The following is a 22,443-nucleotide window of genomic DNA, read 5'->3' on the forward strand; positions in this document are numbered from 1 at the left end:
TACCACCACCAGGAATACATGCAAACGACTGTTCCCCAAGCATTCGAAGGTAACAAATCATTGTAGCACCCAATTCACGTTTTCCTGTGGATTTTTTTCGCAACGTTTATCTGGACAAGAGTCGACAACAAACGAAATTAGCTCAAATTTGATTTCAGCTCGCGCAATCGAATCTCGCTCGGGCGACGGTCCAACAGCAGCAGCAGCATCCAATTGTCTGCCGCCACGACATCGTTATCCTGTTGATGGTTGATGCTATTGCACCAACCACCCACCGCACCGTTGTTCGTTGCTTTGCTACCATTCGGCTGCTCTCGTAACGATTTACGACTTTCACGAACGTGACAGAATTGCGCGCTTTTCTTGTCAGTACAAAGTGCCGACGTAAGCCGTCTCTTTCTTCTCGCAATATTCGGGCGTTCTTTGTCCGGATGGAACGTGACACGCTCGATCAAACCCCATCTAGCAGCCATCTTCTTGAACACTCACCACAATGCGCACCAATTCGATGCACGGGTAACCTTGGCTAAGGCTAAATCGCATCGCCCCGGCTAGTTGAGCAATGCATCGGTACTTATCATAAATCTTTGGACGAATTGCTCTGGTACAAATGGTACCAAGACCAGCCCCAGCCCCAACCCCAACCCCAGCAGAGAAAAACGGACACACAATCGTTGATTCATCATCCGAACACGACGAACGTAAATTCGTAGCTCTGTCGAATTGTGCTACGTAAATCAAATTATGCGCTTCAAAAGGATGACGTCGTTTTAATTACGGATTCCTTTCGCTTCGGTCGCTGCGCTGGTCGGATGGTCCATTGTCGAATGAAAGCGCGAAGCTCACGGATTGGAGGAATGCGGTTCGATGAACATCAAGAAGGGTTCATTCCGAGAATTGCGCCACGACTGACTGGGTTACCTGTAATTTTTGTGGTAAATGAGATTTCTGCTTCACGACTTAATAAATAATAGTTTTGTTGAATCTTAACGTATAGAATTTTAAGGAATAGTGCATTTTAATATTCAATGCTTTGTTTTTCATTTGTCTCAGATAAATAGACAAACCAGTTTTTTAATATATTTATTGGTATTGAGCTAGAGTTAAAACATATCAAAAAAATAAAACTTGTTTCATAAATGACCAACTATGACCAAGCTTCGATCAATTTAAAGTAATAAAATTTAAATAAAGACTTTTGTCATATATTCACTGCGCATACAGAATTTTCGGTGAATCTAGCATTTTTGGGGTATTTAAAAATGTCATATGATCATATGGGTTGAGCTCCGGTTGACCCCCGATCCGTGAATCTACCAGTTTTCGTCACGAACCATTAAATGTACACACCGTTGTTCTTGTTATAGCTAGAATTATGGTGATATTATGGAAAACCGATTAAAAAACTACGCTGTTCTAGAGACATTACAAATAAATACGCAAGAAAACCAAACCCAAATAGTAAAATTGATTCAAAAGGGCTGTAAAATACCATGATTTTTTTTTCTGTGCACAAACCAAAGGAGTGTCTATGGGAAATCAGTTTTCATAATTAAGAAAACTTCAAACACGCATATTTTTGAAACAAGAAAGAATTAATGAAGCCAAAAATCGATGTTCGATACCATTTGGTGACCCAATAGCCAAATAGAATACATACGAGGCATTACAATAGGGACAATTTATAATTTCAAAAAGTTGTCTTGTATCGCACCGTAATTGCAATTGCACCGGCAGTCGAAAATTTTGCTCTGTGTGTGTTTGTTTACGTTTTTGAACTCTTTATTATTCTTTGAGCTTTGAGCTAAAAGAATACTTTTATAATTTTTAGGATTATTTTGATATAATGAACATCTTCATGGCGCCGCTATTAGGAATGGAAAATTAGCTCTGCTGTTGTTACCAACTATGTCTAAGGAATTTGTCTTATATCGAGGTATCCCTATAGTTTCAGAAGGAGGACGAACTTGTATTTGGAAATTAAAAAATATTCTCCGATGTTAATTTGACTTAAAAGGGAACCGGGCGTTTAGAAATTTATTGTATAAGCATTATTTTCCATGGTGTTTATTATATAACGCTGTAAACATGTGACACGTGCACTCACGGATTGGCTAATGTGAATCTATTCATGTGCCTTGATGGTTGCAGCCGCAGCTGCAGGAATAAGGGAGCAGACAAGAGAGAACTTGTTTGAACGGTATCTGAACAACAAGCTCAAGCATACTTTCTAACAATTGTCAATAGGGATAAACGTACCCTTAATGCAGTATTATTTGAGTTATGCTACAGCCATATCAAGCTAACTGTAGAAACATACTTCGTTTACCGACAGAGAAGGAGCCACTCGGGCGGATGTTGAGTAATGGCTTGACGATTCCTCAACCAAGTACTTCAGGTTAGGAGCGGCTCACGACAGCGTCTGATCCGGAATTAAGAAATGTGTTGTCTAGGCACTACATCTAATATGGTAACTCCCTCACGAGACTCGGTAACGTGGCCTAGGGCAACGTATCTAGATCTATTACTACGAACAATCAAGGAAATGCGACTCCGAACATTCTGTATGGACAAAGGCGTCGAAATAAGGACATTAAATGAGTAACTGACACTGAAGATGGCCACATTTCATGGGTAGCGACAGGATGCTGCTCGATCAGTTAGAACCCCGAAAGTTCGGCATCGTAGTACTGCAGATCTGTCGCAAAGGCGAGAAAGTGTTCTTCAACTACAGCGCCATAAACGTGCACTGTCCAAAAAAGCTTTCTCTGTGAAGCTAGGTACTTCGACCCTGGAAGACGGATGAAGTAGGATAAGCTTGACCGTCAATGAGACCGCATCCGCAGATGCTAGGTGAAAATACACTGGGAACACGAAATGACTGCTTTGACTAGGAATACCAACAAGCGATGGAGGGGAAAACCGGGAAACTACCGGAGGAGTGGACGGAAGGTGTGTTTTGTCCCATCTATAAAAAGATCTATCGGCTCGATTACTGTAATTACCACGGCAGCTCTCCCAGATTTTATTACATCGTCTATCCCCAATACCAAGAGAATTCGTAGAGCAGTAGCAGGCTGGTATTATGGGAACTTTTTCACTCTCCGACCTATCCTTCAAAAATGTAGAGAGTTCAATCATATTTTCGTGGATTTCAAAGCAGCATATGATACAATCGACAGATAATATATGAGAACGGTTTTCCCCATAGAGCCAACCCGACTCTATGCTGCTAGAAGTAGAAGGAAAAATATTGGTGGATATTGCAGATATTGATAAATAATTACGGCAATATTTTATGTAAAACAACCTTCTATTGTGAAATAATTCGCAGTACGTCAGTGAATGACAGTATCTTCTAAGACAAAAAAAAGTACAAACAAACGGAAATTAATGCAGCATCGTGTAACTCAAATTTACTGTTACAATCTAACACCTTCAGACGTCTCTATCTGTTGAGACCCGTGCGAGAGCGGGGTAGGAAAAAAAGCGCTGTTGCTCTACTTCCATTGACAGTCCATATCCAAGCAGGCAGCGAGTGCGATCTAATATGCCCCCGTCGCACTGCGTCGATCGCTGTGTGCAAATTTCATAACAATTTATCTGACAGCTTCTCGACCTAGTTTTCGGCGGCTGCTGCAGGCTGTTGCTGCTGCTGTTGTTGCTGCTGCGATCTGCAACAAGAGCAAGAGACGACGAACGATGTCGACCACCATCGCCGTCGCACCGCCACCAACCAAGCCACGTGGTAGTGAAGGGAGAAAGGATCAAACGTACCACCTTTGAACAAAACGCGCGCGCCGATGATGGCGGGTTGTCTTAAAACAAAACCTATGTTTATTTCGATATAAAACAAAAGCGCTAAAAAGTCATGCACAAAGAGCTGGCATTGAATGAATGGAGCAGCGCCGTGGAGTGGAAGCGGAGTGACGGGGAGGAGGGATTGCCAGTGTCTAAACGCGGATAAATTTATGTGTATGAATATTAATAAACAGCAATGAAATGCAGAATTTGTTTTCTTTCTTCGCTTGTAAATCGCTCCAGAGCGAGAAAGATGGAGAAACGTGCGGAGGGTACTGGAAGATGGTGACGATTGCGGCGGGGTACAAAACATATATTGCGAGTTCCCTGTAATTAAGCATTTTGTTCAATCGAATATGTACATTCATTCATTGTAGTATGTCTGTTTGGTGGTTTGGCGGGTAGAGCTGGGAGATTACCATCGAAAGGTTCTCGACAGTGCAGTGGTGCAGTTTTTGTTGGAATTTGTAATAACGAAATGAGGCGTTTCACATTTTTGAAAATTAAAAAAAATTCTGTTGGTACAACGACTCACTTTGTTTTCCTCAAAAAGCGCGTTTTACCCAAAGCGTAACCGTAGCTTCGGTTTTTGTCCAACTTCTTCTTGATTATTGAGTTAATTTAAATGGGGCTTTTTTTGTGGTTGCTCGGTACGTATTCGAGTAACTCTAACTAACGACGCGACGGTAGGTTCGCTTTGATCATTGTTTCGCCCGCCAATTATTGATCTGACCGGTGGTGTTGAGAGTCCGGCCGGGCAAATGTAGCGGCTGTTTTTCATATCCTATTGCAACTTTAGCAGCAGGAGTCCTAGTTGTGACTTGTTTTTGTATTTACGCTGGTGTTGTTGCAGTCATCCGGTCATCAGTGTGTATTTTATTTGCGAAATGTATTTCTTTTTGTTGGTGATTGATTTAAAATTATTTTAAACTTTCAAAAAATGCTACGAGGTGAGCTTACTTTATTTCGACTGAATTACCTACCTTCTGACTCACAATCAGATTGTCTATTACTGTTTTCCATTACCATACAATATAATCTAGACGAGACCATTTTAAGTAATTTCAAATGTAAATTCAGTGCAGCTTATCTGATTTCGATTGAAGATAAAAGCAGCCACCGTCGTTGGTTCAGCAGCAGCAGAACCGTTGGAAAATAAAAGTGCTGAGAGCTATTTTAATTTGTTTGCTACGGAGGAAGGGCACCAAGTGTAAGACCTGCCTGGATGGGGTTTGGGGTACCTACCGTCGGCAACGGAGCAGTGGAGCGCGGTGTCTTAAGTGTTGCGGTAAATGAGACCGCTTTGGGTGCACGAACCGTACCGTTGCGTAACGAGCGTCACCTCGTTACGTACTGCAGTTTATTGCCTCGCTGGCGGTCGTGCAGAACTCGGAACTTGATTCTCTCACGGCTTCACACATTCAGGTTTCCTTCCAGCGACGGTTGATTGTTTTTTGGTTAATATAGATCGAAGTTAATTATTTAAGCTGCCGTTAGGCATTGGTGCAGAGTTGAAGTTAGAATGAAAGTCCGTAGTTACGCTTCATAGTGCAGGGTCAATATATTTGTGACGAAGTTCCTGACCTTTTAGTATTTAGCCTTATTGAGGAACATTATAACGCTATTGAAAAAGCTTTAGCCGTCATTTGGAAGGAAACAAACTTTAAAAAAAATCAATTTTAAATTGTCAAAATAAATTGTTATAAATCAACATCAACAGGGCTGAAAGCATCCCAAATAAAAAGTCTAATTCTAATAAATATAATGACAATACCTAATAAAGGCAAAAAATTGACATTAAAATGTAAGGCAACCTTAGCTTTAAAACCTGATATATTACAAATATCAGCTTCTTAGTGGGCCTCGAGGTACGACACTGGTCTAGCAAGTCAGTCGTAGTATGATCGAGTTTCGGCTCGTAGAGGCTGTTAGAGTTAGAAGGATAGCAGTATTAGTTCCAAAAGCGGAACGTTATCAAAAACTTATCTCTTGTTGAAAAGATGGCGGGCCTGAAAAGGACCGTTGTTTGTTGCGAATGTTACGGAGATCGTTATTCGGGTGGATTCGATTGAATGGTCAATAAACACTATGAAAAAACATCTAATACTATAAAAGCCTCTGGCTGTAACGAAAGCCAGACCGCTGACAGGACGTCATGTTTTCGTAACAAGAATCACAGCTCGCTCCCTAAATGCTTTACACAAAGCTGGAACTAACACTACACCTACACCTACACTACAGCTGGTGCAAGCACCGAACGAATACTGGCTTATCCGGGACATAATTATGGAAACATAACAATATGCGCAATACAACGATGTACATTTCTGAATTATTCTTGGTACTTTTATGATTTTTGGGTTGATGCATTAATGGCATTTGAAAATAAAAAACCCGATTTAATCCACCTAGTGGTGAAAGAACCTTTGTTATACGGTCTTCTTCTACGTTAACGTTGCGTAGTGCGTCTGTTTACATAATTTTTTTGGAAATTGAAAAAGTTTACAAAATTTGAACAAAATTGGAGCACTTATAAATTTTGATAGATCCTTTTTTCATGAAATTGCTGAGAAAGTATAAGTAAGTTGTTACTAATTTGAGTAAATGCAAGTAAAAGTAAGTTGTAGGAGGAAATATTATTATTTAACATATACATTGCGTAGTAAAGGTCTAGTTTAAAGGTTTTGAACTATGCATAATTTACTGTTATGCCATTCTATTTGATTCAATAAAGTTTTCATCAATTTTTATTAACCTTCGGTTACTCACGCTGTTGTATTTTGTACAACACGTGTAGGTTTTAGAATGCCATATTGTTATAAAGTTACAAATTGATGTTTAACTAACGTATGTTTTTCAATAAACTTGTTATGAGCAAAATACCATAATTATTCAATGCATTAATACTTTAAACTGTTGGCAAATAGATCAGCAAAAACTGACACCACAGAAACGAAGCAATCAGTATGTGAGGTGTACCGCAATAGGCCCCAGCTGGAACTTTCTCTCGTTTCTCCATATGGAAAAATGGTGTCTGTATGCAACAAAACTATCAGCAAAAGTAAAATGTTTTAAATGTATCCGTCTGTCGATAGTCGAGTAATTCGGGGTCAAAATTAGGATATTTTTATAATCAAAGTTCTACAGTTCCTAAACAAGCAATCATAGAGGTATACTATATTCAGTAAAGTTGTGTATTTTTACTATTTGTACAACATGAAAAAGTCATACAACAATTACAAAACGAACTAAAATGAAAAAACTGATTTTACAAATTCATACAAAATAAATAAGATTTTTCTCTCTTCGCTGAAGAGATAGAAGGATACTGTCTTCAGCAAAGTTTCTTGTAATAATATGCTCTTAAATTTTACAGAACACATCAATGTGTTATATTGAAACTGAAGAAAAACATTTTATTTCACTTTTAGGGGGATTAATCAAAATTTAAATTCTACCAGACGATAGAGCTTGCAATTTCAAGAAACTCTTCCAAAGGTGCGATAAACCTAAAACCAGGTTTTCCTAGTCAAAACTCTAATGCGCACATTTTTTTGGTTTTGGGCTATTGTACCCCGCGAGCAACCGTGTTGCACAAGTTAGCGCGAGTGTTCAAGGGTTAATATCTTTTGACTGGCAAAACCAATTCTTCTGAAATTTTGCAGATATATTTGCAGCAATAAAACCTCTAATTTGATGCCAAAAAAATTTAAACTAGATAAATTATCTAAGATGAAATAGTCGAAAATAATTGTAAATTTTAATGTATTGTATACGATTGTTCATAACTTTTGAATTAAACGTCCAATCAAAAAACAAATCAATAGTGATCTATTAGGCTATATTACCTTTCAAATGAGAATAATAGCGCATAAATCGGTTCAGCCAACTCTGAGAAACAGGCGATCATTTGTACCTAGTCAAAATAGATTTTTTAAGGCTAACTTTTAAACTGCTTGTCCGTTTTCAACAAAACTTGGTAAAAAGTTTAGTAATAGCAAGAGCTTTCGTTTGATACTAAGATCGTTCAAATTGGTTGCGTAGTTCCGGAGAAACGCGTGTCCCGTAGTTTTCACATTTTTGCTTATAACTTTTAAACGAAACGTCGGACAGCAATGCAATTCAATAGTGATATACTAGGCAATAATACCTTTCAAACAAAAGTAAAAGCGGTCAAATCGGTTTAGCCACCTTCGAGAAACAGGCGATAGAAAATGAGCTGCACATACACACATACACACATACACACATACACACATACACACATACACACACACACACACACAGACATTGCTCAGTTCGTCGAGCTCTATCGATTGGTATATGTGATTCGGCCCTCCGGGCCTCGGATCAATTTCGTGTTTTTCGACCAATTTCTAAACCTTTGTTATATAGTATAACAAAGGTAAAAAAATAAAAAATGGCGTTTTGGAACAATTTTTATATCATTTGTGAATTATTTTTGTATCTTTTTTTTATCAGTTTGTCATCTAAGTCATTTTAGTGGCTATGAAATGGGGAAGGCAAACAAGAAAGCGACCAACATAGCTCTTGCCATCTCAAGCCCCTACCTAGCGCCTCCACGCGGCCTTACCCGGTAATGCTCTTTTGAGTAGCTAAGCTAGGAGGTGCGACGCTACGTGGTTCCCGGCTGCCAGATTTCAAAACTGCGATTTTGGGCAAACGACTGAGCCACACGGCCTTGTTAGCAGGTAAGCCTAGCACGTTATACTAATGCTTTTTTTTATCCAACACCTCCTACTGTACAGACGGATTGCTGGTGAGATTGTTCTACTTTTGCTCACATATGCTCAATTTAGTTTTTTTGTTACGCTTATATACGCCATTGCAAATTATATTTAAAGTTTTTGTCACCCTCATTTATTTTTGGACCTTCCCCTTTTGTTAATCTGCCTATGACCAACCCCTTACGCAACGCAACATATATTCCAGGCATTCCGGAATAATGGCGGAGCATGGTATGCCTAGTAAATATAACTTTATATATGGAGGAATAAGTATGCCTAGTTTGATGGAAGACGGTCCAGGCGTTCCGGAGCTATGGCGGAACATGCATACCTCAGTGCTGAAAAAAATTGACAGCCATGCATGAAGGCGAATATGAAACGCATTCATTCAACGCATACAGTTTTACCCCTGGTAGTAATGTTTTATCTGTCCGCCCATGAGCATGACTATTGAACTGCTGACAGTGTTTGTCTTTCTTAGTTTTCTACCTTTCAAAACAAAACGTTCACGAATTGCAGTGATCAATGATTGATCGAATAAACTGTTAATCAATTTTCTTGCCCTTGACTGATATTTTAGATTTCAACGTTTAGTGTTTGGTTGATTTTATAAAGTAGCCAGTTTAAAACTGGCTGCTTTATAAAATCAACCAAAAACCTGGCTGAAGAGATTTATTAAAACTTTGGAGCAGTTTTTTTGCCGTTGTCGGTCGCATTTGATTTCATTCACTACACTACTGTCGAGCATAAATGAATGTAGAGGACAATACGAACATAAACGTAAGTGATTCGCTCGAATCGTTGGTCATTTCGGTAAAAAGTTATAAATTATATTTTACTTTCTAGCAGCAAAGAGCCGGGGTGACTCGTGCTGTATCTAGAGCTTCTCTCCATTGTACTCGCTCCTGGGTTACTCATCGCAAATTCCTAGAGCGTCTTGTCGTTTGAAAGGTTTTCACATAAAAAGCAATAACAGCCATATTAGCAGAACGCTCGCTACCTTCACTGCTTTATTTTTTCGTGTGCGTTCGTGCAAAAAAAAAACTCTTTCTATCGCCGAGTTCGCTAGCTTCTGTAAAAGTTAGCATATACGAGTTTAGATTTCATCTTCCACTTCTATTCTGTGACGATGGGTCCCTTTATTGCTTGTGGGGCCGGTGGAGAAGAGAATTGAATTCACTGCTCAACTGTTCGGCATCTCTGTGACGTGGCCGGCCCATCGTAGTCTGCTGATTTTTGCCAAGTGTACGATGGGACCCATTATTGTCTTATTTCTTGTATTACTTTGTTTCATTTGGGTGTCATTTTTGAACCGTTCATATGTGATTTTTGTTTCAATAATCCCTCATTTGTTTGTCACTTCTATGACATTTTTAGTTATTCATGTACAATTTTTTATCAGTTCTATGTTAATTGGAGTTTCATTTTTATACTATTTTTGTACTCAAATGACTCAAATTCTCATTTGAGTTTACTAAAAAAAATTGGTAGCCACGAACTTTTCGAACATTGTTTAAGTCCACATACTATGCCTTGGTATAAAATTTCACCAAATCCTTACACCTATCGACTTAAACTGTAGGACAATTTTGAGAAATCTGCAATTACATTAGTGTCCAATTAAATATTGAAAAAAGCGTGTCTTACCAAGCATATTCTTAGATTAAAAAATTGAACTACAACAAAGAAATGTCTTTTGTTTGTATGACATCAAACTTTAAACGCGAAGGTAGGGCACGTGTCCCAGAGTGCCCCATCCTAGTCACGCCAGTGGTGACAATTATTCAACATGGAATTTGCCGATTCGGTTTCGACAGTCCAAGCAAAATTACTCTCTTTAAAGCCTATAATCCTACAAAGTGAATCAACATCTAAAAATCCCACGTTACTTCGACTGCTCCAGCCAGAGCCAAGACCTATCGGTTAATCCAATTAGTTCAAGCAAAAGGAAACCGGCAGCGTATAACGTCCAGCACGGACGGTACCGCCGCTTCTAATTAAATAATAATGAATCATTTTTCACTGCCGCGCATGCAACCCCGACCCGATCTTGGCAAGCGGCTTCTTGCCCACCGTTTTCGGTTCCAGCCGCGAGAAGTACCCCTGCAGTTCGGTTGGTTTCGTAGTCTTGGTTCATCTCCTTCTATTGTATGTACGCGTTAGAACCGACAGATTCAGCAGCAGCCACCGTCAATGAAGTGTTCTCCCCTCCTTGTCCATTCCGCGCCGCTGTCGGTCCAAAAACAATATGCTCCTTCAAGACACTGTTGGCTCTGGCTTGCTGGCTGCACACATGTGCTGCCGCTCAACAGTATCCGATGCGACCAATGTTTATGTTTACACCACCAACCATGCATGAACGGAATGGCAGGAAAGGAGGCTAAAGCAGCGAGGAGAGAGAAGAAGCCGAAACATAACCTAACCTAACACACGCGTTGCATCTGTCGATATTTCCGAGCTGCTGCTGCTGCTGCTGCTGCTATAAATATAACCACAGCAAAGAGAGAAGTTTCTTTTTCCTGTTTTGCGAAGCTTCTCAATACCTCCCAGTCAGATCTTGTCAGCACGGATCGTCAAAATTTGAAACGTGTACAGAGGAAGCGGGAAAGCAGTCAAAACGATAGACAGCTCGAAACTAACAAGATCCAAAAGAAGCCAGACAGACAGAAGAACCCATGTACTGAACAGGTTAAATGAGTTTTCAATAGAATTAGAAAAAATTACCATAAACAGTATTGAAATCGCCAAGCACCCGCACCACGCAATTGCCGCAGTCCTTTTGGCTGAGCTGAGATTGATCTACTTACTTCTATTAAACAAGCTGATCAATTCCGTGAAAACGATTCGTGCTCGCCGAGGGAAGATCTCCAATTACCGGTGTTCAACTGCGCGCGCACACATACACAGTGGGCACTCTCAATTGCAAATAATTGCAGATTTCCAGAGTCGGAAGATCGTATCATTCTGAAATGAGCACCGAGCGAACCCACCGTGTGATGACCGACGACGTTTCAGCCTAGCTGTGCTGTTATCTTCGAGAATTACCCTCTGTCAGTGACTGCGCATATGGTCCGGCCGTTCGTCCGTCCGGGCTGGTATTGCGCTGGAGGCTTTTTTTTATTTTGCTTAACGTTGCTGCTGCTCTCCCCAGCAGAACCGAACCAAATCGGCTTGTTTTGATTTAGATATTCTTATTAAATTAATTTAAATTATTTATGCACAACTGGCTCTCGCGGTGCGGTGGTAGGGTTGAATTGGAGATCAACCGGCTCAGATTGGAGCCCCCGATTTGGATCGACTACCAGCAAGCAACTGCCACCGTTTGCCGCTGCTATACTGCCTTGCTTGTTTGCTTACTAGCTGTACTCGGTTTCGACAGAGCTACCGTGAGACAGGTGCAGCCTCTGAAAGGTAGCAGCGGCGTGGCAAGCAAGCAGGTGACACGGCACTTGGTGGTTGATTAGTGAAGATTTGCTGGTTCGGTTATACTGCGGATTACGAACGATGATTGCGCGTCCAATTATGGCTGTTTTTTTCATTAACGGTTTAGGAAAATTGGATCGCAAATAGGACTTTTTTTTATTACCGTAGGCAACATTACTGTTTTAACTGTTTTTTTTTTACTTGATGAATTATGCAGCCTAGTGGCAGAGGAGGAATTACATCATACCATGTTTTGTGTAAATTCTTTACTAATGATAATAAAACTGGCTTTCAATTACATCTGCAAATATAAGCGTTGCTGATTTCCACCATAATATTTTGGCCATGGTCGCATATTTCATCGGATATATAAAAGGATTTGTATGAATATCGTCGGTGATGTATATTTTATGTTTTTCCTTGTTCATGTCAATTTCATCTAGTTTTTGGCAACATTATTCAACTTATAACGTTCGTTTTCGCTGTTTGTTTTTTAGGCTGGACTGATGTGTGGCGATGTCTTTCTTGTGTGCTGTCCGTTTTAAACCTTACACAGTCGCAGACTTAGCTGGCCCATCGGGAGGCTGACTCGGTTAATAATACAATTTTATACAATTGAATGTACTTTTAAAATATAGTTTATTAATTAGTATATGACTGCGATACATAAACAAGTGCCACTATAATAGATATTCCATATATATATTGTATATTCATATTACTCATTATTTAATACATTTACATATACATTCTTAAAAGGGAGGGAAGGGAGCATCAGGGTATCGAATGAATCAAAGACTGGATGTGGGATGTGGTCGGAGAGGATTTTAACGCGCCCTTCTAGCACACAAATCATCACGCAAGATAAGTTTGCACGGCGAAGTTATGTATCTAGAAACCGAAGGTCTATGCTGGAAGGAGTGTCTTATATTCCCGTGGAATCATATAAGCGACATTGCTTATAGATCCACCCAACCCCTTTTGGTCCTTCATGAACAGCATTGACATGAAAATTGCTGGGTAGATAAATTCGATTCTGCAGTAATTCTACTTGCATACAATGGGAAACCCTTGAGGTGATGGTGGCTAACCCCATACATACATACATTATTCAACTGATAACGTTTTTTTGGAGTTTTAAATATTTAAAGTGTTCAATAAAAATAATAAAATAGGGGTGTACCCCATCAGGCATACAGATGTGAGGCATAATAGACTTAGGCATAAATATATTAGACGTAATGCACCTTGGGCATAATGGATTAGGCATAACCGACGAAAGGCATAATATGAGGAAGGCACAATTGACGTTAGGTAATCTGCAGTTAGCTTGCAAGAGGTCCAATCGACTCAGTTTATAAAGCACTGCATTGGGTAAGTCGGATTATCTACGAATGGCCGAAACAAAAATGGTCGAAACTCAAATGGACGAAATAACAAATGGCATACTGATCTAATGGTCGAATCACAAATCGTCAAAACATCAACGACCGAATCACACATGGCCGCATGTCATAAAAAATATGCACGGCCTTCTACCTTACTCGCTGCAGTTCGTACGGACTGAATGAAGGGAGACGCAGCCTACATCAACTCGTATATCAATATACGAAAATTATCGTAAATATCTTCTTACAAACGTGGAATCGTAAATAAAGCCTATTGAAACGCGCTTTGGTTGGTATCAACCAACGTTAATAATTATGGTATTTGCCCAACATACGGCTTTCAGCACAGAGTTGTATAGTAGTATGAAACTGGATAGTGATTCAGGCATTCCGAGAAAATTCGCCTTTTCATGTTGAGCCTTCCGAGACTCAACCGAATAGGCACTTCGAAAACCGGTAATTCGACCAAATACAATTTCGACATTCAGTGACAGTCATTGAGATTCGTCCATTTGGATTTCGGCTATTTGTAATTCGCTATTTGTAAAGTCGATGCGAACGCTAAGGAAAACTAACAAAAATTGATAGTCCTAGGAAAGAAATCTAGCAATAAACTTAGACAGATTTGATTTCTGTAGTAGTGATATCACCAGCCCTGTAGTTGCTGGTGATTTCAACGGCGGATTGCCAGCAGAACTCATGGTCTGTGCCATCTCGCTCTGAATCATTTATGAAATGTCAAAAAATATTTTTTACGGAATGACGCCAAAAGGTCGTTTTGCCAAATGTTTTTTGTCGAATGATCCCTTATGTTTATGCCAATGTTTTAATCGCAAATGACTTTATACCGAAAAGTTTTAAGCAAAATGACTATGTTAAATGAGAGGCCCCGGTTTTCATTGTATTGTGACGGAACGATGATTGGCTCAATTTCGAATTCATAGGAAAGCGAAGTTTTGTAAATTATGCCTACTGTCCATTATGCCTAATGTCCATATGTCTAACGTTCGTATGTCGCGCAACCATCTATTTATATAATCTATTTATATAAGAGGCTTATGTCTGTACCGAAAACCAGGTCTCTGACAGAACGTCATAAGAGGCTTATCGGTAACTAAAAGCAGATCCCTGACAGGAAGTCATGTTTTCGTAGCAATGGGTTGTATTCTCAGTCACCTCACTGGTCGACTGCTGGACTGCTCGATTGCTCAACTGGTTGACTAGATTGCTCGACTGGACTGGTCGATTAGACTGCTCGATTTGATTGCTCGACTGGACTGCTTAACTGAACTGTTCGATTCGTCTGCTCGACTCAACTGCTTGATTGGACAGATCGACTTGATTGCTTGATTGAACAGCTCGATTTAACTGCTCAACTGGACTGTTCGATTCGACTGCTTGACTGGACTGCTAGGCTGGACAGCATGATTCATCTGCCCGTCTAGACTACTCGACTCAACTGTTCGATTCGAAGCTCGACTCAACTGCTCGATTCAACTGCTTGATTCCACTGCTCGACTCGACTACTCGACTCAACTGTTCGACTCGACTGTTCGAATGAACTGCTTTACTCAACTACTCAATTGAACTATTCGAATCGGCTGCTCGATTCAACTGCTCAACCCGATTGCTCGATTCAACTGCTCGACTAGACTACGCGATTTGATTGATCGACTTAACTGACAGCTTGATTCAACAGCTCGACGAGACTGCTCGGCTTAGCCACTCAACCAGACTGCTCGACTCAACTGCTTGACTTAACTGTTTGATTCGATAGCTCGACTTATCTGCTCGACTAGACCACTCAACTGAACTGCTCGACTGAACCGCTTGACCCGACTGCTCGACTAGACTACTCGATTAAGCTGCTCGACTAGACTACTCGATTCAACTGCTCAACTGGACTACTTGACTTGAGGTTGGGTGGAGACAAGGATCACCTATCAAGCTTGATCTAAGCTTTACGGTGAAGTACTGATTTCATGTCTCCACTTGCCCCATTCTACCCTATTGGCTCGTATAGTTAAGGAAAAATAAAGCTTAAACGAGCGATAACTTTGTAAGGAAAGGTCATAGAGATTTGCGGTCTTCTGCAAAAACGTGCGTTTTGTGTGCTTCGGTAATTGCCTAGAATAATATGTTCTTGAAAAATGCAACCAACAAAAGTTAAGTATAAGAAACTAATTTTTAAAGAACGTTCCAAGAAAATGCCTCATAGCTCTGCGCCCAATAGAGGTATATTTGTCATTTTTCAGCCAAAATGTTTGCCTTTACATTTTCAACATCTTTGCCGAAAAAAACATGTTTCTATCTACTAACACAAAAAAGTAGACGTGTATTGAGCCTTCAGCGAACGCAAAACATATAAAACATATGCATGCCGTATTCTCATATGGGTGGGTGCAATTTTGTACCTACTTGATCTAAGCTTTAAGATGAAGCACTTGCTCCATTTTATCCTATAGGCTTGTTAAGCTAAAAAAAATAAAGCTTGAATATGCGATAACTTAGCAAGTAAATATCCCAGAGATTTGCTGTCTTCTGCAAAAATGTGTGTTTTGAGTAACTAGATAATTCCCTACAACAATGTGCTTCAACCTATAACTTATAAAACGCAACCAATAAAAGTTAAGTATGAAAAACTATTTTTTAAAGAATATTTTAAGAAAATGCTCTATAGTTCTGAACTGGATAGAGATAGAAATGATATTTCTTCAGTAAATTAGCTTGTTTTTACTTTTTCTATAACTTTACTAAAGAAATCATGTCCCTTACTATTAAGACAGAAAAGTTATTTTTTTTATTTTTATTATACCGTAAACACATCTAATTCTGCGCACCACATATTTTCCTTACAAGTCATAGCATCCTCAAATAAATACCTTTATGTGCACATATTTTCCGAGATGTGTTAAAGATAAAAATTTGTCAGAATTTGGAAGTTTTGACGAAAATGTGAGGCGCACAGAATTAGGCACCATACGCAGAATTGACAAACAAGAACAAATTTGCGAAATTCAAAACAATTCATTTTATTTTCATAGTAATTTCATTAAAAAAGTAGGATAGAAATTTCGATTTCGTTCCATCCTAGGACTATCCATTAACTGAGTCCAAACGACCGATAGTGAGTAAGCACGGATCACCCTTTTTTGCGAGCGGACCGAAAGCCAAAAGCTTATCGCAAAACACTTTTCGGTGAAATTCCATACAAATCAACCAATTATAGCACTTTAGTAAGGTTAGTCAAATCCCTCTAACAAAAAGCCTAAAAATCTCTGAAAAAAATGGTGTTCCCCAGGGAAATAGTTTAGGACCATTTCCTCGATTACTTAAAAACGTTATTTTAACATTCCAGCAACTGCAAGATTTTGTTGACCAATTTGCAGATTGGTGCTATGTAAACAACTTTCCCAAGATGTTTCCAAATATGCTTTCACTACTTTTAGTTAGAGTAAAATATAAAGCGTTTCTATTTTATATTTTTCCGTTCTTCTTTGGCCCTTGTTTCCCCAACTAATCTCCATTCAATGTGGTAAAATATGCCCAAGCAGCTTAAAGAACGTAATTCCAAAAAGGTTTGTTGAATACCGTTACCTGAGGGGCAAAACCCTGGTTCAATTAATAAAGCGATTGAACCTTTTTATTTATACCGGGGCTTTCGGTATTTCACTACATTGTAAAAAATATCAAATTTCTCTACGGCAAACGAAAAAAAATGGGAACAAAAAAAAGCAACCGCTCGCAGCCAACAGGAAGAAACCTTCCCCATCAATTTAAAAACACAATGACAATTAAATCCCTTCATTACTCGGTCCATTGCCGACAAACGCATTGACACCTCGCCCGATGCGTACTGACAGGATTCGTCCGGTCGATCCCCGGTCAGGTCAGGTGTCGGCTGAAGCCTGCACCTACAACAAAGTAAGTACACGCCGGTTTCTACCAAACAGGAGAAAACGCAAAAGAATTTAACCGGGGAAAACAAGGCTCAACGAAGGTCATGTAATATGATTACGTTTTTGTTTCCTTTTCTGCCGGTGTGGCCGTTCCCGGCCTTTCCGTTGGGAACGGACACGGTTCACTTCGGGATCTGCTCATCATACTTTCATGCTAGTTTGTGAATACGTTTGTACGTGATGAAGAATACATATGGAGGAGTGCATCACAACTCTGAACTCTTTTAAAACAAAGTAACTTGCATGGAATTCCGGCGAGCTTTTATTACAGCAAGAGAATGCTCAAATTGGTTCACCTGTATGGTAATATAATAACCGGAATTACTAACAAACCGTTGTTTTCTTCTAAGTACCAGCAGAACATGCTCTATGTAAAAGAACAATGCTCCTGCTATCAGAGTTGTGACCTAATTTTTCCTTCCAAGAATTCGAAATCATGCTTTTAAGAGCTAAAACCAAACCGTAGCGTACGTTGGATGTTATCACACAATACCTGCAGAAACAAAACACCCGAGCAATGCAGCCCGAAATTGTACATACTTATGATGTAACCAAAACAGTGGCCTGTTCCACTTCGTCTGGCAGTGGCAACCTGCAGCAGTGAGTGCAATCAGCAACTGCAATCTGCTGGTTGCAAAATTTTCCTTTAGTGCTTTTCACCGGTAGGTTTACCGGTGGTGGTGGTGGTGCTGCTGCACACACAACCACTGGAGTGGACACACTCCAATCAACAGAGACAATGAAAACCGAAACCCACCCGGTAGCAAATGTTGATGGTAGTAGAGGAGAGAACAGAAAAAAAACCAACAAAGTCATATCAGAAAAGTTTACGAACGAAATGCAACCAAGGGAATGATTTAAATGAAAATTTATTGTATATTTTATGTTTTGGAATCCGATCGTCCCACACCGGCTAGACTGTCCCCCACCGGGCACAAGGCAGCCGGGCGGACATACAATTTTCGAAACCAGTTTGCAAAACCACCCACAGTCAGGCAAAAGCTGAGAGCTAGCTGGCCACAATATGAGAACGACACAATTTTTTTATTCTGACGCTAAACTACCTTGTTTGCAGCAAACATTAAGTAATGAGTCCAATGAATTAGAATAATAAAAATAACTTCACCCTAAAGAAGTTGAATGCTAAAGATGAAACGTTGAATGTTGCAACAAATTAAAAAAATTAAAAAGAAGTAAGTGCATCATTTATCACCAATAAATAATACCGGAAAAAGATAAACTAAAACTTCCATCTTCGCGTTGCCACTTAATCGAGCAATCCATTTGTTCCACTGTGCCATGTTTTGTGGCTTACCGAACGTGGAGCATAACCGAATGAGTTCAACGCAGAAAGCCAATAAAATCACACCAAATCGGAGCTGTCTGGCTGGCTGGAGTTACACTGGTCCCGAAGGGACCAAGTCCGATGAATGGAAAAACGCTCTTACGGAAAAAGTTGTAAACCGGCAGGCAGCAGTATAGTAGTGGCAAAAAAATGTTACTATATTCAGCAATTACCCTGGCAATGATTATTATAAAAAGCGTTCATTAATTTTTAGCTATTACCGGTGTTTTATGGAAGATACCCAGTGCGGTATGGGTTGGCAGGCAGCCGAACCGAACTGAACGGTTGTTTTAGTATCCGACCGCCCCGAAAGCTGGTTAATCGTCGACACATCAGCAGCAGCAGTGGACGCTTAGTCAGTCAGGAACTTCGAGTGAACAAGTTTTATGTTTCACTTTCTATTTTTATAGCATCGCACAGATGTATAAAGGGAGTGAGGACTTTTACCCCCGGGGAAGTACGGTACGGTACGGGCAAAACCATTATGCAAACATAGGACGGGTATTATGGATACCTACTTTGCAGTGGGAAAATTACTGTTCAAAATACACTTCCACACGGTGTTGGGGTGATCTCGTTAAGCAGTACTTACTTACGGGAAAATAGTCCGAAGGGAAATATTGCGATGAACAAAGACATACCTGAAAATGGAGACGAAAGAAAAAAAAGGTTAGAGTTTTCTATACAAATTTATAAGACATTCGTTTGATTGCTAGGAAAGAAAGTACTTTGTAAATTGTCAAAATTATTTCAAACATGTCAATAATTTTAAATTATATTTAACCTTCTCTTCGCTTTTGGGGTCCTAGAGTCGCACACGAAATTTGCTTTAAATTGACAATATGCAAAATGTGTTCAGAACAGATTTCTTGAAACTTTGATATTAATATCACAACATTCTGACTAATCATTCAAAAGTTATCGTCACTCAATAAAAAAAAATTCCGGAAATAATTAATGCACGAATATTCCCTGTTTTACTTTTCAAGAAAAAGGACAACTAGAACGAAATGGTTGAATTTTTTTCTATGAGTAAATTTCAAGCTTTATTTCAATTTTGTAATGTAACTGAATTGTAAAAAAATATCTGGGTAAAGCGTTAGACATGAAAAACGAGAAAGGTAAATTGGACTTTTTCTTACCAGACGCTCCTCCAGATAATTATTTTTGCATGAAAATCAGAACTTAAGGTTCTTTTGAGTGTACTTTCATGATCAAATCGTTTCAACGATGTTGCTCGTTAGAGGGTTAAATATTGATGATATAAGTTCTCGAACTTTTATTCGATAGAATATATCGCCAGGACAGAAAACCACGATCCTGTTAACTCTAATAATATCTTTCAGCTTAAATCCAGCTAAACGACAATGTTGCAAATCGAGTGAGAAGCTAACGCTGCTCACTTTCACGCGAGCGAGTATGAGAAGCATAGCACCTAACGCTTACGCCACTGACGCAAGCGTACGACAAACAACCACTGGTCCTGTGGGTACACATTCTGCTACTTACATAATCGCAAGCACATAGCCTCTTAGTATCCTTCTGTACAACACGCTCACGAGACCAACAACTCGTGACCAGCGAACAGCTCGTGAGGTCTAGCGGCTCAACAGAATGTATAGATACAAATTAAGAGAAAAAGTGCGTGAGCCCTCGCAAGCGATCGGTATCAGCTGCTCGGACCGTGACTCATACCTAAATGCAAAAACTCGTCGCAGTACAGGAAAAAAATAGCGATGATATATAAAAATAGATATAAAAACGAGCGATAATAGATATTATATAAAAATAGAGTTTCTCATGCCAGCGTGTTCGTTAGTACGAGAATGCGTGCGTGAAAAAATTAGACCACACGAATACAGGCTTCGCAACACTTGTCCGACTTTTCTACTACTAACTTCTGCCACTTTTTCTCCTTCGTACTTTTCTCACTTTATCCAACTTTTTCTATTTCTTACTTCTCCGACTTCTTGCTTCTTTTTAAACTTTTTGCTCCTCTTACTTATTCGACTTCTTATTTCTCCAAATTTTGTACTTTTCCGAACAAAAAAACAGATTCCCGTGAGCCGTCACTCCCAAAAATTGCCTGAAAAAATTGTCGGGAGAAATGAGAAATCTCTGTTTTCGTTCATAAAACCGCCTATTACTAAATGTTATAAAATTCTGAGACCTTGTAGCGCAAACTCTTACGATAATTTTGAAAAATACCCAATAGTGCTGGAAACTTTTAACCCTGCCTGCTATATTCACCAGACATGCTGTCGTACAACCACTTTCGTTCTTTGTATCGAACGCCCTTTATAAAGTACTAAGTAGTGACTTCTAAACAACGAATTTAAAACTTTTCGGATTCGTTCCGTTGCCCTCTAAGGACGAAGACAACGGAAAAGAGCGACAGACACACCAAAAATGGAATCAAATGGCACACCACACCAAAAACGGAATCAAATCAAATAGAGTAGGTATTTAAGTGAATTTCAGAATTCTATTGACTTTTTCGCTTATTCGCTTTTTACCAATTTTATAACGTTCCGACCAAGAAAAATTAATAAAAAAATAAATCATACGCTCCAGTATTCCAGAGACTTGGGAAACAAACTCGACGCTATAAGACGCACCCTTCTGGAAAGTCATGTTTCTCAATCTTAATATACCTTTTAACGTAGGACTACATCTCACAGTAGTCCAAAAGGGCGAAAAGTGGAACTTTTTTCCTAGTGTCTCTTGTTTTCATTTTATCATTTATGGTCTTCAGCACTTTTGTATGAATATCCCCCTTAATATAAAACTGTCAAAAGTTAGTCATCGCTTACTATAATGAAAATAAAAAAATAACTTTTTTGTGTTAGGAAATATAGACCCAGTTTTTTCAACAAAGTTGTAAATATTGTAAAAACAAGCAACTTTGCTGAAGAAAGTAAAATGGGTAAAATGGGGCAAGCTGATTTATGAAATCAACGCTTCATCTTAAAGCTTAAGTCGAGTACTATAAACATGTACGGGTTCCGCTTGTCCTCAACAACCTAAATGAGTACGGCAAGCATACGTTTTATGCGTTTTGCGTTCGCGAAAGGCCGATACACGTTCATTTTTTTTGTTCGTAGATAGATACATGATTTCTTCGGCAAAGTTATAGAAAATATAAAGATAAACAATTTTGCTAAAGAAATGACATTTCTATCTCTATCGAATGCAGAGCTGTAGAGCATTTCCTTTAGAAATTCTTTAAAAATAAGTTTTACATATTTAGCGTATGTTGGTTGCATTTTACAAGAGTATATGGTTCTAGGCAATTCTTGGAAGACTCAAAACACATGTTTTTGCAGAAGATGGCAAAACTCTAAGAGCTTTCCTTACAAAATTATCGCTTATTTAAGCTTTTTTTTCCTTACTTCACGAGTCAAAAGCAATAACTTTGTAAAGAAAGGTCCCAGAGATTTGCAATCTCTAGAAAATGCAAAAACGTGTATTTTGAGTCCTTAAACAATCGCCTAGAACCAAATATTCCTGTAAAATGCAACCAACATAAGCTAAGTATGAAAAACTAATTTTTAAATCCTTTTCCAAGGAAAATGCTCTACAGTTGTACATTCGATAGGAATAGAAATGTCATTTCTTTAGCAAAGTGGTTTACCTTTATATTTTACATAACTTTGCCGAAGAAATCCTGTGTCTATTACTAATTACTAATATAAAAAATGGACGTGAATCGAGCCTTTATCGAACGTGAAACACATAAAACGTATCCTTGCCGTACTCCTCTCGTACTCTCTGGGTGA

At 39.2% G+C, this 22,443-nt stretch overlaps 1 protein-coding gene across 1 annotated transcript in view; it reads right to left on the reverse strand.

The window, feature by feature from the left end:
* Positions 1-3,619: 3,619 nt before the first annotated feature.
* Positions 3,620-22,443, reverse strand: part of LOC128741022 (putative RNA polymerase II subunit B1 CTD phosphatase RPAP2) — a 45,511-nt gene continuing 26,687 nt past the window's right edge. Inside the window, exons 2-3 of the mRNA XM_053836597.1 lie at positions 10,973-11,028; positions 3,620-3,674 (exon numbers count right to left, since the gene is read on the reverse strand). Coding sequence (XP_053692572.1) covers positions 3,620-3,674; positions 10,973-11,028 — 111 coding nt within the window. The remainder of the gene's footprint in view (positions 3,675-10,972; positions 11,029-22,443) is intronic.

This window comes from Sabethes cyaneus, chromosome 3 (genome assembly GCF_943734655.1).
Source record: "Sabethes cyaneus chromosome 3, idSabCyanKW18_F2, whole genome shotgun sequence".
Classification (NCBI taxonomy): domain Eukaryota; kingdom Metazoa; phylum Arthropoda; class Insecta; order Diptera; family Culicidae; genus Sabethes; species Sabethes cyaneus.